The 17,316-nt window shown below is 42.4% G+C and overlaps 1 protein-coding gene across 1 annotated transcript in view; it reads right to left on the reverse strand.

The window, feature by feature from the left end:
- Nucleotides 1–17,316, reverse strand: part of RUNX2 (RUNX family transcription factor 2) — a 170,490-nt gene that overhangs the window by 55,032 nt on the left and 98,142 nt on the right. The window contains 1 exon segment of the mRNA XM_042477000.1: nucleotides 529–702. Within this exon segment, the coding sequence (XP_042332934.1) occupies nucleotides 529–702 (174 nt within the window).

Raw genomic sequence — 17,316 nt, forward strand, 5'->3', positions numbered from 1 at the left:
GGACCTTGGACCCCTGCCTGGGATCGAACTCACAACCTTGTGGCTGCAGAACCAGCATTTAACCACTGTGCCACCAGGGCTCCTTTTTATGGAAACATCATGCATCCAATTCGCATCTTATTAAGACAGTGAGATATAGATAGATATGAATGCTATAGAGAAACTATACTGTAATGTAGAATAAAAATGGTAAAGTAGTATGTGGAACAATCACGATGCTTTCCAAGCAATCCCAAATAGATATGCAGATATTTATGTATATTGTGTCAGTTTATGTAAGCCAGTGTCAAGAAAGCTATCCAGGTTTTTTTACTTTCCTATTTCCTCCCTCCAAAAAATAAATAAATAATAATAATCAAGAAGCTTCAGTTATGAATGGTATAGAAAAGTTTGTCTACAACTAGCTTCCATTTACTTACACTTTCCACTTGACAATAATCTTACTCTCCCACAATTTAAAACAATAAAAGGCCTTTAATTAATTATTTACTACCACGGCCTATACAAGTCCATAGTTCTGTCTCTTACCTGTAATCTGACTCTGTCCTTGTGGATTAAAAGGGCTTGGTGCAGTGTTCAGAGGGGGCCGTGGGTTCTGAGTCGGGACCCCTACTCTCATACTGGGATGAGGGATGCGCCCTAAATCACTGAGACGCTCAGAGAACAAACTAGGTTTAGAGTCATCAAGCTTCTGTCTGTGCCCTGGAAACAGCAAATCATAAAATGAAAAGTGTTGTTAGCATGAGTGAACAATGTTTAATTAAATAGCTTTTTTAATTGTTGTTGTTATTGTTATTATTTCAAGGAACAGATAAGTTTTAGAACTAAACTAGGGTTGGTACAGGGAATGGATTATGGATTACTTCACCCATTACAATATTCCTATATGAAAGATATTTGGGTCACTATCCACCTCACAGAAACTTTCATGAGTGCAAGATGATTATATATCAGGCACATACAACCCATTCCAGATGTGTGAGGGCAGCATCTCCTCCATGCCCTACCCAAATTTTGTTAAAGTTTATTTATTTATTTTTTGCTCTGGGGAGCTGAAAAAGCTTTCTACACACTATTGGAGCAACGAGAAGGGCAAATTTGCCACATTGTAAGGGGGTCCAGATCTGTTTGGGGGCCACCTTACATGTCTTTTCCCCCTAGAGAATAAGCAGATGTTAGATTAAAACAGGCCACCACCCCCATGTAGCAAAACTGCTACCCACAGCCCCTTTGGAGGTAGGAGTAGGGATCATACTGTGGCTATATGTTCTTTGTAGGTATCCTATTTGCCCAGTTCTATATTTCAGAGGAAGGAACTGGCAAGGGTACTCCTTGCCAAAGAAAACCCTATGACATTCAAGGGGTTAAAGAGTCCTAAGAAATGAGCAAGAATCACTTCAGAGAAATCCTGTGTACAGTACTAGAAAATAAGTCTAGATAATACATATTAAAAGGGTATGCCACACTCCTTATTTAACTAATTCTCCTATAATCCTATGAATTATTATTAAAAGAAAATAAAGCAAAATTGCCAAATCATAAGAAAATTGTCAAGCTCTTTGAAATAAAGAAGGAGTGGCATACTATCAAGGGAAAGCAACATAAAAGTTGTCATTTGTGATGCTGCTGGCTTTCACCTTTTCCCTCAGCATATTTACTGCTTATTATTGCCATATCTCAGACTGCTCCTAATTCTGAGATCTCTTCCCTGGTTCACAGTTTTAGCCACTTCTTTGTGTTTTTAAAATCACTATTTCATCTAAATACTCATAATTACTATACATTTTTATGTATGGTTACTCAGATGTAACTCCAACAAAGGTCAATGGGACTCACTTCCATATAACTATATATTTTTAAAATTCACCTTTTCCTAATGTTTTACTGTGTATCTGGTATGATAGAGCAGTCCTTAAAAATGCATTTTTATTAATGAAGATGTAGGTATTAAATCTTTTGCCTTCTGTTGTCCACTCAAGGTATAAACAGCTCACCCTAGGAGGTCAAGGAGTTCCCCATATATCCATATTATTTTTCAAATTGAAACACAGGGAAGTAAGTTCAGTGCTTCTTTGGGCTGTTTTAAGGCTACTGCTTCCTTAGGTATTTAAAATAAGGCTGTGGATCTCTAGAATTCTTTCCTTTTTTCCCAGCAGCAACAATTTTGGCCCATTTCTGCTGGCACTTCTCAAATAAATTTGGTCTTAGAGGGACTGCAGGGCTGGCTTTACCATATAGGTGACCTAGGCAGTGGCCTAGGGCGCAAAATTTAGGGGGGGGCGGCATGGCAAGGAGGCCAGAGAGAGACAAGGAGAAGTCCCAGAAGTCCCACCCCCTCCCCCCAATAGGCGTGAATTTGGAGGAAGAGGAGAGAGGCTGGGAGGGAAAAGACTTGGAGGCACCCAAAAACAACAATAAGAAGAAAGAGGAGCCTCCTCCTTCTCCTCCTGCTTTTGGTCCTGGAAGGCGGGAGGGGGGGGGGTGCTGGGGAGGAAAGGAGCCCAGGCAAAATGGCATGTGCCAAGGGAACCTTGAGAGCCCAGCCGAGAAGGGCAGGCAGTTGGGGCAGCTGGCAGGACAGGTGGGTCCTCCTTTCCCAGCCTTCCCTCCAGGCAGGACTAGAGGCTCCCAAATGGAGCAGGTCCCCAGGACACACACTGCACAAATCAACCCTTTTTTGGAAACCCTTTTAACTGCCCTGGCTCAATGCTAGGGAATCCTGGGAACTGTAGTTTTGGGAGACATTCTCTGTCAGCCTTCTCTGTCAAAGGGAGCTCTGGGGCTACAAGAAGCCACAGTTCCCAGGAACTACAATTATCAACGCTATTTTTGCTGTTGTTGTTGTTGTTGTTAATTTTTTTATATGAACCAGGGCAGTTAAATTGGTCTCCAAGTGGATTCTTTCTGCAGTGTGTTTTGGACCTAAGAAGCCTAAGGTGTGTGTGTGTGTGTGTGTGTGTGTGTGTGTGTATACAGACACACATACATACACATACTATATATATGTATATATACACTGAGTCCTAGCAGCAAGGATTTCAGACTCATATAGCACATAAAGCCAAGGTCCAAAACACACTGCAGAAACAATCCAGTTTGAGACTGCTTTAACTGCCCTCAGTGCTAAGGAGTTCTGGGATTTGTAGTTTATTGTGGCCCAATGTCTCACAGAACTACAGTTCCCAGAATTCCTCAGCACTGAGTCAGGGCAGTTAAAGCAGTCTCAAACTGGATTCTTTCTGCTGTGCACTTTGGACCTTGGCTTTCTTCTCACATTGTGGTTGTAGTTGTTGCTCTTGTGTGCCTCCAAGTCATTTGCAACTTAGGGCAACCACATCCTGAGGTTTTCTTGGCAAGATTTCTTCAGAGGGGGTTTGCCCTTGCCCTTCTCTGAGGCTGAGAGAGTGTGACTTGACCAAGGTCACCCAGTAGGTTTGCTTGTTTCAGCCAGGATTCGAACCCTGGTTTCAGAGAATGCTCCAATGTTCAGAATGCTCCAAGGCTTCCTTGCATGTGCTGTTGTTTTTCTCTCTGTTCTTCTATCCCCAATGAATTAGTAGTTGTGAATTTGGGTCTTGGAGTTGTGCTGATAGGCATGTCAAAATGTCCTCCATTTTGAGCATGACTGAGAAACATGAATTTATATTGTTTTTTATTAATGTTTTTGGCTTTTAGTTGGTCATGTCCTCCATTTTTCTTGAACGTCCTACAATTTGTCCTACATCGTGCACTACATTTTTCCTACACTTTGAGGGGCTACTGGGGGGGGGGGGTGTGCCAAAATATTTCTCACCTAGGGTGACCAAATACCTAGAGCCGGCCCTGAGGGAGTGAGAGCCAGTTGGTATCCCAAGAGCCTGAGATGGTCACAGAGGCTTCCCACATGTCTCCCAGCAGATTTCAGGATTGCTGCATCCAGAGTCATCCCAGCAAACTAAAGTTACTAGCATTAAAGTGTGTGCAAACTATATTTTGATTACTTCTGCAAAAGAACCTCCGTTTCATTAAAGAACAGGACTCTTCCTCAAATACAACCAAGTATGAATATAGCCAAATGTGATTTGCGAAAATGTTTAGCTATGAATGATCTCTCTCCTAGTTCTATCCCATGATATCCTTGAAAATAAGCCAGGCTACTTCTAAAAAGTTGAAAACACATTTTCTTTCTAAGCCAACTGAAATGTGACCTACTCCCAAACTCTATCCCTACTGCTAGCCACCTTTGATCCATGAAAGGTTCTCTCTCTGAGGATGTACAAAGAAAGACCAAGAAAACCTGAATAGTCTCTCTCCCACCTCCAGAGCCTGTCACATCAGGTTGCAAATTTAAGGGGAAAGAGATAAACCTATAGGCAAAAGAAACAACAAGGAAACAATAGGGCCGCTGTGTGGAGAAAATGACGAAAGGGGACAGAGAAAAGGCAGAATTACTCAAGTGCTTTTTTGCCTTGATCTTCACCCCAAAGGAAAACAGTGCTACAGTTGAGGGAAATGGGGCAGATGATGCAGTAGCTGAAATGCATCACAGAATAGATAAAGAGGTAGTACAGGAATACCTGGCTTCACTAAATGAGTGCAGGTCTCCAGAGCCAGATGAACTACATCCAAGGATATTAAAAACAGTGGCAGAAGTAATGTCAGAACCATTGTCAGTAATTTTGAGAACTCCGTGAGAAGAGGAGAGGTTCCAGCAGACTGGAATAGATTAGAAAGCTGGGACAAAACTACCGTATATACTCATGTATAAGCCAACCTCATGTATAAGTCGAGGATACTTTTTGGATCCAAAATCATGGATTTCGATATGACTCGTGGATAAGTCGAGGGGGAAACACTGGAAAATGTTACAAAAGATCTAAAGGGGGGTAAACAAAGCACAACTTCCCTCCCTATATCTCCCTCTCTGGACCTCTCCTAAGCATCAGTCTCGACATGGAAAAGGGGAAACAAACTTTGGGGCGCGCGCACACACGCGCGCGCGCGCGCACACACACACTCTTCTCTTTACCAGAAGCATGTCCAAGGTTCATAGCTTGCAAAAAGGAAGACAGACCCCACTGTCTCTCTGCTTGTCATCCAAATAATTACCATCCAGTCAGCCTGACATCAATACCAGAAAAGATTCTAGAGCAGATCATTATACAAACACTCTGTAGGCACTTACAAAGGAATGCTGTGATCACTGAAAGGCAGGACGGGTTTCTCAAAAACGAGTCATGCCAGACTAATCTTTTTTTTTTTAGAGAGAGAGAGAGTGACAAGCTTTGTAGATGAAGGAAATGGCTGTATGGCTGTAGAGGATCTTGATTTCAATAAGGCCTTTGACATGGTCCCCCATGATATCCTTGTATAAAAGCTAGAAAAATGTGGGTTAGACTTGCATTGTTATGTGGATTTGTAGTTGGTTGACTGACCAAATCCAAACAGTGCTCATCAATGTCTCCTTCTCATCCTAAAGATTAGTGACTAGAGAGGTAGACAGGAGTTTGTCCTGGGCCCCATGCTAGTCAACAACTTTATCAATGACTTGGATGATGGAATAGAGGGCATGCTTTTCAAATTTGCAGATGACACTAAATTATGAGGGATAACTAATATCCCGGAGGATAGGACTAGAACTTAAAATGACCTTAACAAATTAGAAAGCTGAGTCAAAACTAGTAAAGACAGCTTTTTATCAGCTGAAAAGGGAGCAGTTCTTTGCCACTCTTTTTGGCCAGGCTAAAGGCGGATTGGGGCTGCAGCATGTGGTTGCCACAGAACCAATCTGTCTTTGGAAGGGATGGCTTCAATCTGCCCCTTCAGGTCTGTCTGTCTCAGCCTTTAGTGGAGCATAGGGTGAACATGAGTAAGCAATGAGATGCAGTAGCTAAGAAAGCCAATGCAATTCTAGGCTGCATCAATAGGAATACAGTGTGTAGATCAAGGGAAGTAGTAGTGCTACATTATTATAATTATAATTAAATTATTCTGCTTTAGTAAGACTTCACTTGAAAACCTTTGTCCATCTCTGGGCACTCCAGTTCAACAAGAAAGTGGACAAGCTGGAGCATATCCAGAGGAGGGCAACCAAAATGGTAAAAGGTCTGGAAAACATGTCCTACATGGAGCGACTTATGGAGATAAAATGTTTAGCCTGGAGAAAAGAAGGTTAAGAAGTGGCATGATGGCCATATTTAAATCTTTGAAGGGATGTCATATTGAGGATGGAACAGGTTTGTTTTCTGCTGCTCCAGAGACTAGGACACATAACAATGGATTCAAAATACAGGAAAAGTGATTCCATCTAAATGTTAAAAAGAACCTCCTGATGGTATGAGCTGTTTGTCAGTGGATTACACTGCCTTGGAGGTGGTGGAGTCCCCTTCTTTGTTGATTTTTAAATAGAGGATGGATGGCCATCTATTGGGAGTACTTTGTGTGTTCCTGCATGGCGGGAGGTTCAACTGGATGGCCAATATGGTCTCTTCCAACTCTATGATTCTAAGACATACAGAGGCTCAGCATAGGTGCTGATATTTGTGAAAGCTCAGGTTTAATTTATTTGTCCCATTTATAATAGAGATGTTTATTATATTAAATTTTATTTATTAATCTAAATGTTTATTAACATCAAATACACAAATAAATACACTTTCAAAAAGGCTACTACATCTTCTTTTTAAATGATTTAAAACTACAGTTAAATCAGCCAGATCGGCACCACTGGCTTTGAGGACCAAAGGCCATGCAAAAAGCCTGTCACAGGGGCGGAGCGGGGGGGGGGTGGGGTCTTGGGGTCCGGACCTCCCCTTCTCATTAGAAAAAAGAATGGTGTGTGCTGCTGCGCTGCAGCACTGACGCCCCATTATAATGGTGGCACTTAGTCTGGACCCCCCGTTCCTAAAATCCTAGCTACGTCCCTGCCTGTCAGAAACTCCAGAAGAATGGAGGGAGGCTGACTTCACTTAGGAGGACATTCCACAGTCAGGGTGGTGTTAAATGGAAAGTTTTTCATGTGTACCTACCAACCTAGTTTCCTAGGGTAGTGGGACATGCAATATGGTTTCTGCCGAGGAGCTCATGTTATCATTTTGAAGCAAAAAAGAAAGCAGCAATTAGGATTTCAGAATGATCTCTGAGGGTAATGTGTTTCACTTCACTTCTGTAAACACAGATCATCCATTACTGAAGTAACAGACTGCTGAATGTACATACTGGTCAAGATTTTGGAAATTCACAAATCTTGTTCCTTCAAACATAAAGATTTCTTCTATGTCAGATGAAAAAATATGTAAAATGCATATATCTGCAGTGAAGAAAGCTGGGCATTATCCATATTCCTTAATGCCACTATCTGCATGTTGCTACATGAGTATGTTTGCTTCCTTGTTGAGTATTGCTTAGAATCATACAACTGTACATAGACATGCAGGAAACCACAAATAAGGCACTCCCTGAGAGGCAATCCTTCAATCTCTGTTTTTTGGTTGATGCATTTTTAAAAAGGAAGGGGGGATGTCTTTCTAATATTTAGGAGGAATCTCTTTTCTTGTAATTTCAATCAATTGGTTTGTATTCTAGTCTCTGGAGTAGCAGACAAGTTTCCTAGAACAGTGGTGGTGAACCTATGCACACATGCTCTCTCTGGCATGCAGAACTCTCTCTGTGGCCATGCGGCCTGTTCCTCCGCTTGCCCTGCCCTCTCATCCTTTTAGCTGTCTCTGTTGAGGCAGTTAAAAGGACAGAAAAGTGGGGGAAGAGGAAGAACTGGCACAGGAGAGCGGGGGGAGAGAAGGAAAAAGCACACATCTGTGCTTCTTCCCCCCTCCGCTCCCTTTAACTGGCTTCCCAAAGCCAGTTAAAGGCAGAGAAGAGCAGGGAAAGAGGAGGAACAGGTGCATGCATGTTTCTCTGCCCCCATCCTGTGCATATAACTGGCTCCCAGAGCTAGTTAAAGATATGGGAGGGCAGGGAAGGAGCAGAGGGAGATTTGCCCTTGCCATCCTGTGAGGCTGAGAGAGCGTGACATGTGTGTGGTGCCTTCAAGTTGTTTCTGACTTATGGCAACCCTAAGGTGAAACTATCATGGGGTTTCTTGGCAAATTTTGTCAGGGGGTGGGGGGTGTTGCTATTGCTAGCCTGAGGCTGAGAGAGTGTGCCGTGTGTGTGTGCGTGCGCGAGCCTTCAGGTCATTCCTGGTGACCCTAAGGTGAAGCTGTCAGGGGCAAGCTTCATCAGAGGAGGATTTCTATTACCATCCTCTGAGGCTAAAAAAGCATGACTTGTGTGTGTGTGGTACCCTCAAGTAGTTTACAACTTATGGCAACTCTAAAGTGAATTTTCATCAGAGGGTATCTTGCTATCTTGAGGCTGAGAGAGTGTGCCTTGGGCTTTTCTCCTGGAAGTACCACCCCCAGAAGGCAGAAGTCCTGTCCTTGGAAGTCTCTCCCCACCCAGCACTGGGTGACTCTTGATGTGGGTATGCCACTGAGTTTGGGCACTCAGTATTAAAAGGTTCGCCATCACTGTCCTAGAAGATGAAGAAATCACAAGAGTTACTATTACTATTACTAGGAGAAAATAGGAAAGATTTGGAATTATTACTGAAGAAAGTCAAGGATAAAAGTACAAATGCAGGTTGACAGTTGAACATAAAGAAAACAAAAATAAATACTAAAGACGATTTCTTTAACTTTAAAGTAGACACTGAACTAATTACAGATTTTCCATACCTTGGATCAATCAATCATCAGAATGGAGACTGAAGTCAAGAAATCAGAAGAGACTAGGACTGGGAAGGACAGCTATGAAAGAACTAGAAGTACTCAAATATAATAATATGCACCCAAACTCTATTTCCCAACACCATGTACAGATGTGAGAGCTAGACAATGAAAAAAGTGGATAGAAAGACAGGCGTGGTACAGACTGCCCCAAAGGGGCAGTCTGGAGTTGCTTATTCTCCCTCCAGAGGGAGGCCACAGCAACCAAACTGTGTGGGCTCCCTCCGCTCCAAAAAGAACCCGCTAAAGGCCGGTTCTTTTTGGCGCATGGAGGGGGACATAATCAGTGTGCCATTGGTGGTGCCCGGACGCTGCGCTTGCATCATGCACACACGTCATGTATGAACGGCACTATGTACAGATGGTGCCATCCATACGTATTAGGGTTGCAGAGTGTGCAGTTGCCACATGCTCTGCAACCCTAATTTTGGCGCCAACACAGCACTTGTGGCCCATCTGTACCAGGCCACAATCAACTAATTTAAGATGTGGCACTGGAGAAGAGCACTAAGGGTACCACAGATGGCCAAAAAGACAAATAAATGGGTCCTAGAACAGATCAAGCCTGAATTCTCCCTGGAAGCCAAGATGACTAAATTGAAGTTGCTGTACTTTGGCCACATCATGAGAAGGCAAGGCTCAATGGAAAAGACAATAATGCTAAGAAAGGTGGAGGGTGGAGGGAAGGCCTCTTACTAGATGGATAGACTCAATCAAGGAGGCCACGGCCATGAGCCTGCGGGACCTAAACAAAGCAGTTGGAGATAGGGTGTCTTGGAGGTATTTCATTCATGAATCAAAGCCAACTCAAGCCAACAACAGCAACTCTGAAGCAGCAAAAAGCTGGCTCAATCTACATGACATTCCTTCAGATATTTAAAAGTGGCTATTTAATAATAATAATAATAATAATAATAATAATAATATAGTTTATTTATACCTCCCGCCTCTCCCACAGATCAAGGCGGGATTACAACCTTGAAAGACACCTAGTACAATTTACAATCAATACAACAATAAAATACTGACACTGAATTTACCAAGAATTCCTATTCATTCTCTAAAAATTACAATTTGTCCATTAGCCAACAATCAGAGTCAAGGAAGAGCAGTCGTCATAACCTTTTTATATGGAATTCAGTGGATAAGCCCACCGGAAGAGATCCGTTTTGAGTGCCTTCTTAAATGCCTCTAAGGTAGTAATGAGATGGATCTCTTCCGGTAGGTCATTCCATAAACTTGGGGCCGCAGCAGTGAATGCCTTATGTGAAATTGTCATTAGCCTGTTATTATAATATTCTAGTAAGAACTTCCCAGATGTTCTAAGAGTGCAGGGCGGATTATGTAGGGAGAAGAGCTCCCGCAAGTAACTCGGGCCTGAGCCATGTAGGGCTTTAAAGGTAATAATCAACACCTTGTATTGCACCCGGAAGCTAATTGGCAGCCAGTGAAGAGATTTCAGTATTGGTGTTATATGGTCAAACCTAGATGTTCCGGTGACCAATCTGGCTGTTCCATTTTGAATCAATTGAAACTTCCAAATTTGATACAAGGGTAGCCCCAAGTAGAGTACACTGCAGAAATCTAACCAAGAGATTACCAGTGCAAGTACTACTGCTTCAAGGTCTTTTCAGTCCAGGTAGGGACGCAGTTGGCATATCAACCGAAGCTGATACCAAGCACTCCTGGCCGTTGCATCTATTTGGGATGTCAGTTATAAGGACAGATCCAGGATTACTCCCAAACTGCAAACCTCATCCTTTAGGGGAAGTGTGACCCCATCCAGAACTGGGTGTCAAAACTCCACCCCTGGACTTGAGGTACCTATTGCGAGTACCTCCGTTTTCTCTGGATTCAGTCTGAGTTTGTTTTCCCTCATCCAGCCCATTACCGATCAAAGACAGGCATCCAGAGAAGATGCCATCCCTAGTCACTGCAATAGTCGGGGACATAGATGATGACACTGCACCCCATGTCTCCGGATGATCTCTCCCAGCGGCTTCATGTAAATGTTGAAAAGCATGGGGAACAGAATGGGGAACAGAATGGCACCGAACTCCCTCAGGCGTTCCAGAAGAATACCATGGTCTATGGTATCGAATGCTGCTGAGATGTCCAAGAGCACCAGCAGGGTCACACTTCCCCTGTTGATGCCCAGACAGAGATAATTGACTAAGGCGACCATGGCGGTCTCAACTCCGTACCCTGAAACCAGTTTGAAATGGGTCTAGATAATTGGCTTCATCCAAGACAGCTTGGAGCTGGAAGGCGACTGCCCTCTCGATCACCTTGCCCAAAAATGGTAAAAGAGAGACCGGTCTATAATTGTTTCTCACCAGGGGATCCAGGGAGGGTTTTTTCAAAACAAAACAAACAAACAAGCTTCATTTATATACCGCTTCATACCGCCTAAGCAGTGTCTAAGCGGTTTACTACTGTAAGCTAAAAGTGGTCTAACGACTGCTTGCTTTAATTGTGATGGAAATCTTCCCTCCCTGAGGGATAAATTGATTATAGATTGTAGTAATGTTTTTGTTTCATCCCCTCCCTGGGCGATCAACCATGATGGGCAAGGATCGAGAGGGCACATCCTCCTCCTGACACATCCAAGAATCTTGTCCATTTCTTCAGTATTTACAAATTCAAAATGATCCAATCTAACAAGGTCCACAGTCACTGGATATCTCTCTTCCCATCTCTGCTATAATGCCGGTGTCCAGATCAGCCCTTATCCGAGAGATTTTATCCGCAAAAAAGTTATTAAAAGCATCACAGCAGTCTTTTGTTGGTTCAAATAATACGTTTAGGGTGGGAGACGGCTGAGTTAGCTCTTTGACCACCCTAAACAGCTCTCCTTGACGAGACGCAATACGTGCAGCATAGAAGGAATTCTTTGCTGCATCTATTGCCACTCCATAAGATTTCAATAGGATCTCATCTTGTGTGTCTTGTCGGATAAACATTGATGTTTCCGCCAGCGGTGCTCTAGTCATTGCGCAGTCCACTTCATTTTATGAAGATCTTCAGTGTACCATGGTTTTTTATTAGGAGTGGGCTGGAAAGGATGCTCAGGAGCGATGCTGTCTATAGCTCTAGTAAGATCGTTATTTCAGGTATCAACCAAGGTATCAACAGAATCATCATCGTTCCGAACCATATATCCCTCTAGGGCTTCCTGGAACCTTTTGGGTTCCATCAGCCTTCGCGGGCAGACCATTCTAATAGGTCCTCTACCCCCGAGGGGGCCTGGGTAGTAACCTTAAGTCCCACCTTGACCTGAAAGTGATCTGTCCATGACAGAACAGAGGTATAATTTGTCTCTGCCCATGGATGTTCCTGATCCGTACTGAAGATCACATCAAGTGAATTACCAGCACAAATGTGTTGGACCCAAGACTAATTGGGACAGGCCCATGGCTGCCATGGAAGTCATGAACTCCTGAGCTGCACCTGTCAGCACTAGTAAGCCAGCCTCTAAGGGAATGTTGAGGTCCCCCAGGACAAGAAGCCTGGGAGACTCCAGCACCAGCTCCGAGAGCATCTGTGTGAGCTCGGCCAGGGAGTCTGTTAGGCAACGGGGTGGACGATAGACTAACGGAATCCCTAGACTGTCCCTAGCCTTCAGGGTCAGGTAGATGCACTCGAAGTGGCCTGTTTTCCGGATAGGTCTCTTGGTCAGGGTGAAGATAGATTTATGGACCAAAGCCACTCCTCCCCCTCGCCCACTTTCCCTCACTTGCTCCTTAACGGCATACCCAGCTGGGAGGGCCTTAGCCCAGGTCACATTACTATCCTCTCCCAGCCAGGTTTCCATAAAGCAAGCCAGGTCAGCATTTTCATCCTCTAACACCTCTATAACTTCAGATGAAACATACCCAGCTTCCTAATTCTGACTGTATTAAGTATATTTAAGCATATGAAAACTGTTCAATAACTTTGGCCCCTTTCACACTTGCACTTTTGCCCTGGGTAGATTTGGGCAGCCCCAATCCTCCAAGGTCGAATATGTTTGAAATGGATATTCCCACTATTTTTATCCTGATCGAACATCCCCAGTGTAATTTAACCTGGTGGATGTTCACACTTACAAAATATTGATTTAAGATGCAGCCTCCTTATCGATTGCTTTCGATCATTCCTGTTTTGTTTGTTTTTTTTGTTCTGTCAGTAAAATGTCGCTAGTATCTGCTGCAGCTATTTTTTCATCAACTACATGGGTGCTTTAATGGAACCACCTTATTGATCGTATTCGATCATTCCTGTGGTTTTTTTAAAAAAAATATCTGACAGAATATGTGCATCCAGTCGATTTGGGAACGTGAAGCACCAATGGCCCTGCAAATTAGTGGTGTCTAGTAATATTGCAACCATATGGAAAACACTGTGTGAGAATGGAATGGGGAATGACACCCTGCAAGAGTCAACACACAAATCCCAGACATCACATATTCTGTCAGTAAAAAGATTAATAAATACATGTGACCCAAATGACCACCCTATACCAAACGTTCACATAATTTATCTATTTTTTTAAATACAAAATTCAAACCCCCAAATGCCAGTCTCTGCAACATTTCAGCAAAAAGTGCATATATGAACTTTTGGCTACAGTGGTGGGAGAAAGAGAAAGGGAAAAAGGGAGGTAGCACTAAAAATTCACATATTCTATCACAAACTTAAAAAGTAAAAAAAAAAAAATCAATGGGTCTAGTGATGTCCCCCTGTTGCAGGAGTAAAGGGATTACACGGATGACAGTTCAGGAGTGGGAAATTAAACTTGGCACCCAGCGCTTGCAAAAAATGGCGCTTGCCAAGCGACCGGGATTTGAGGGGAGGCATGTTCTGCCCAACTGCCCACCCTCTGATCTTTATTCCTCCCCCTAAATGACCCAAGCAGGATTGGGGACAAGTTCACATCTTCCAGCACCACAGAAAAATATAGATTTTCCAAAGAGAAATGGGGGGGGGACACCTTCAGAAAACCTGCAATGAGGGGGATTTGCCCCAGATCCACTTCAATTCAAGTGTGCAAAAACCAGTGACAGTGGGAATTACCCACTTATAAACCGGTTTGCGATCTGATCTATAATGTAGTGTGAATGGCCCCTTTATCATGTAAGAGAATAAGGAGTTTATCGCATCCAATTTTAACACCAACCCAAATACGGGACAGGATCGGGCTGGAATGGGTAAAAACTGATTTTACCGCACACAAAATTGCTGCAGTACTAGCAAAATTGGCTACCAGAGCAGTGCTGGAGGACGGGAGATGGTCAGCTGGAAGTGCAGCAGCAATTTTGTGTGCCGTAAAATCAATTTTAACCCGTTCGAGCCTGATCCCATCCTGTGCCTGGGTTGGCATTAAAAATACATGTGATAAACTCCTAACAATGCATGATAATGCCTCCAGATTTGAAAGGGGAAATTTAACAATTTAACAAAGAAAAGAAGCAATCAGAGGGTAATCAATCACTAGCAATCTCTCCCGCTTTCCCTGTCTTTTTAGCAAGGGAAAAGCAGGACTTGAACACACACCCCATCCCACCCCTATCCCCAAAATTCCCTTGCCATGGTAGTGCTTCCTCCGAACCTTTCCACTTCTGGAGCTGGGCAGGGAATTAGGAAGGCAACAGAAGTCAGTGGGTGTTCCTACCTCATCTCTCTTGCTCATCTTTCTTTAGATATCATAGCAGGGATGGTGGGACTAAGTGTAGAAAACATAAGGAAACATTTCTGCCCACTCACATGCTTGTTTTCCACTGAGAAGTGCAGCAGAGACCTTACAAAAAATCCGATAGCTTTGCAGAATTCATTGATTGAGCATTTCTATCACAGTAATTTAAACTGTTCCCTTCCTTTCCCCAGATCTATAATGAACACTTTACTTTTTGCTTGCTTATAGAAAGCAGAGGAAGAAATACATAATACAGGAATAGATGCCATAGAAATTAAATATAATAAGCAAAGGGACAGAAGTATGTAGCAACAGAAAAAAGATTCCTCAGTCCTTTGTGGTCATTGTTCTCTTATCTGACTGAACACCTAGAACAGACCTATCATTTCCCTACTACTTCTTCATATTGTATTTATGTATCACTGCACTCTTCAGCATGAAATATAGAAAAATACGCTGTCATTGAAATTAAATCCAAGCCAAAATTAAATTTAATGTTCCCAAACCCACAATGTATTGATCAATACAATTCAGCTTCCTTCTGCTTCCTTCTTCCTTGCACCACAGCATAAATCTATAACAAAACTATGCTGAGAATTGGTGGTTATGTTTTCTTTTATAACAATAAAATAAATAAAAATAGCTTTGTAAAAAATGACCTCTGAGGATGACAATTGGTGGGGAAGTTATAACATTGATTGAAAGCACCACGGAACGACCTAAATGTAGCTTTTGTTATTTGGCAAAGGATAATGTGTTGCTATGTTATAATGTGAACATATCTAATTTGCCAACAATTAAAGAAAAAGATGGTTAAAGGAACAGATAGTGGTAGAGCAAGTATGCTGAATGACCATCATGCATGCTGGGGAGGCTGTAAAGTCCTCTGAAGATAACTCTTGGGTTATGTTTTATTAGGAAAAGATTTGAGATGAGAGGTTCATAAATGTTTCAGCAAACAAGACTTACATCAAGCAAAGACAATATAAGAAAAGATTTGATTGAAGAAATATTATCATACCACCTTTTTAAAAATATTTTATTTATAACATTTATAACATACAAATAAAACATATCTAGTGGTATTATTTACATACTAGTCTTTTCTAGTAATTAGTTATGTTTGTGAGGAAAAAAACCTACATTCATAATGGTTGAGAATCTATTTCTTCCTTTTAACTCTTAACTTTGTTATTTTCTTTTTATCTTACGTAGTATTTATATCACACTATCATCAGCAATCTACCTTTTCAAGGAGTTTTTTGTGGATCTGCTTCTCCCAAAGTTACTCTTACAGTTACTAAAATTTCAAAATAAAAGTATAATAATCAAAGAGAAGGTTATTAAAAAAGAACCAAACCATATGCTTATATCGAGTTTACAGTCTTCTTGTACATGTGCATTCCCCATTCATTGCAAGACACTACATATGTCAGGATATAGCAGAGTATCTGACGTATCTTGGAAGCTTGTTCTCAGGTCTGGCAGCAAAGTTAACAGAGGATGGCTGTCTTCCAGAAATGATGGATGCAGGTCACCAGGAACTGTCCAGCTTCTCACCAGGCTTCTGATGATTAACGACAGACAATCCGAACCCACGAAAGTGCTTATCTTTATTTACAAGTGCAAACCAATTATCCAACGCGACTTTTACTATACAGAACTCACAATCCACTCCTCTCACAAAACCCAACACCAATTACCAGAAGCCTCTGGGTTTATATAGACACAATGGCATGCAGTCCTAAAACCCAGCCTCTTCCGTTCCTGGCTGTTACCAGTTTCCTGTGCCACCCAGAAAACTGTCCCCTTGTCTAACCAGACACATGTTTATCTTTCCAGGCTTCCTGCACGCAGGCAGTAGAATGACCTTGTACATTCAGTGTTGTTATCCCACACAGCTGAAGCTGATGCTGGCTGCTGATTGCTCATGGTCACCACACATCTAAACATTGTTCTAGAGGTGTACACTGATAGACTTTCAGGACCCTGGAAAGCACATTATAATGAAAACAACGGTAAATTCTCTATAGTGCCCACTAACATGATGCAGTACCTTTCTATCACCAAAAAGCAATCTTGAAGCAATACAACAGAACATAGAACAGGGTAGAGGGCCACAAGGAGTTAAACAAACCATCTTAGATGGATGGCTTCTACACAAGGCAGAACTACCATCAGATATTGCCCGATATTATTAATGGAGGGATGAACTATGTATACAGAATAGAATTCCATTCTAGCAGGATTCCAGTGGCTCTGAAGATGAGACATTATGAACCATCTCCATCTCCATCTGGGCACAGAATCACACCTAAGACAAGCATGGGACATCTTCTGACCTGACATGAATACCCGTTTGTGAATATTCATTAAGCAGTGTAAGATATGTAATGAATACAGTGACAAACAAGAAAAAGGAGACTTTAAACTCTGATGAGATTCCCTCCCAGCTTGTGGAGACGGTAATAACTGACTTATTCAATGTCAATGACATGAGCTATATGATTACATTAGATCATTGCTCCAATTTTGGAGAAGTAGATTATTTTGAGAGCTAGAGTGTTGCATTGATTTGAGCATTGGATGACAACTCTGGAGACCAGAGTACAATTCCCCACTCAGCCATGGAAACCCACTGGGTGACCTTGGGTGAGTCAGACACTCTCAGCCCCAGAAAACCCCATGATAGGGTCACCTTAGGGTTGCCATAAGTCAGAAAACAGCTTTAAGACACAGAACCAGAAAGATTATTTTTAAGACACTTAGAATCATAGAGTTGGAAGAGACCACAAGGGCCATCTGGTCCAACCCCCACTTGGACAAGCACAACTGATCAGAAAGCTAAAGGCCCATTTTGCAAAATACAGGATACCT

Source organism: Sceloporus undulatus, chromosome 1 (assembly GCF_019175285.1).
Source record: "Sceloporus undulatus isolate JIND9_A2432 ecotype Alabama chromosome 1, SceUnd_v1.1, whole genome shotgun sequence".
In the NCBI taxonomy this organism is placed as follows: Eukaryota; Metazoa; Chordata; class Lepidosauria; order Squamata; family Phrynosomatidae; genus Sceloporus; species Sceloporus undulatus.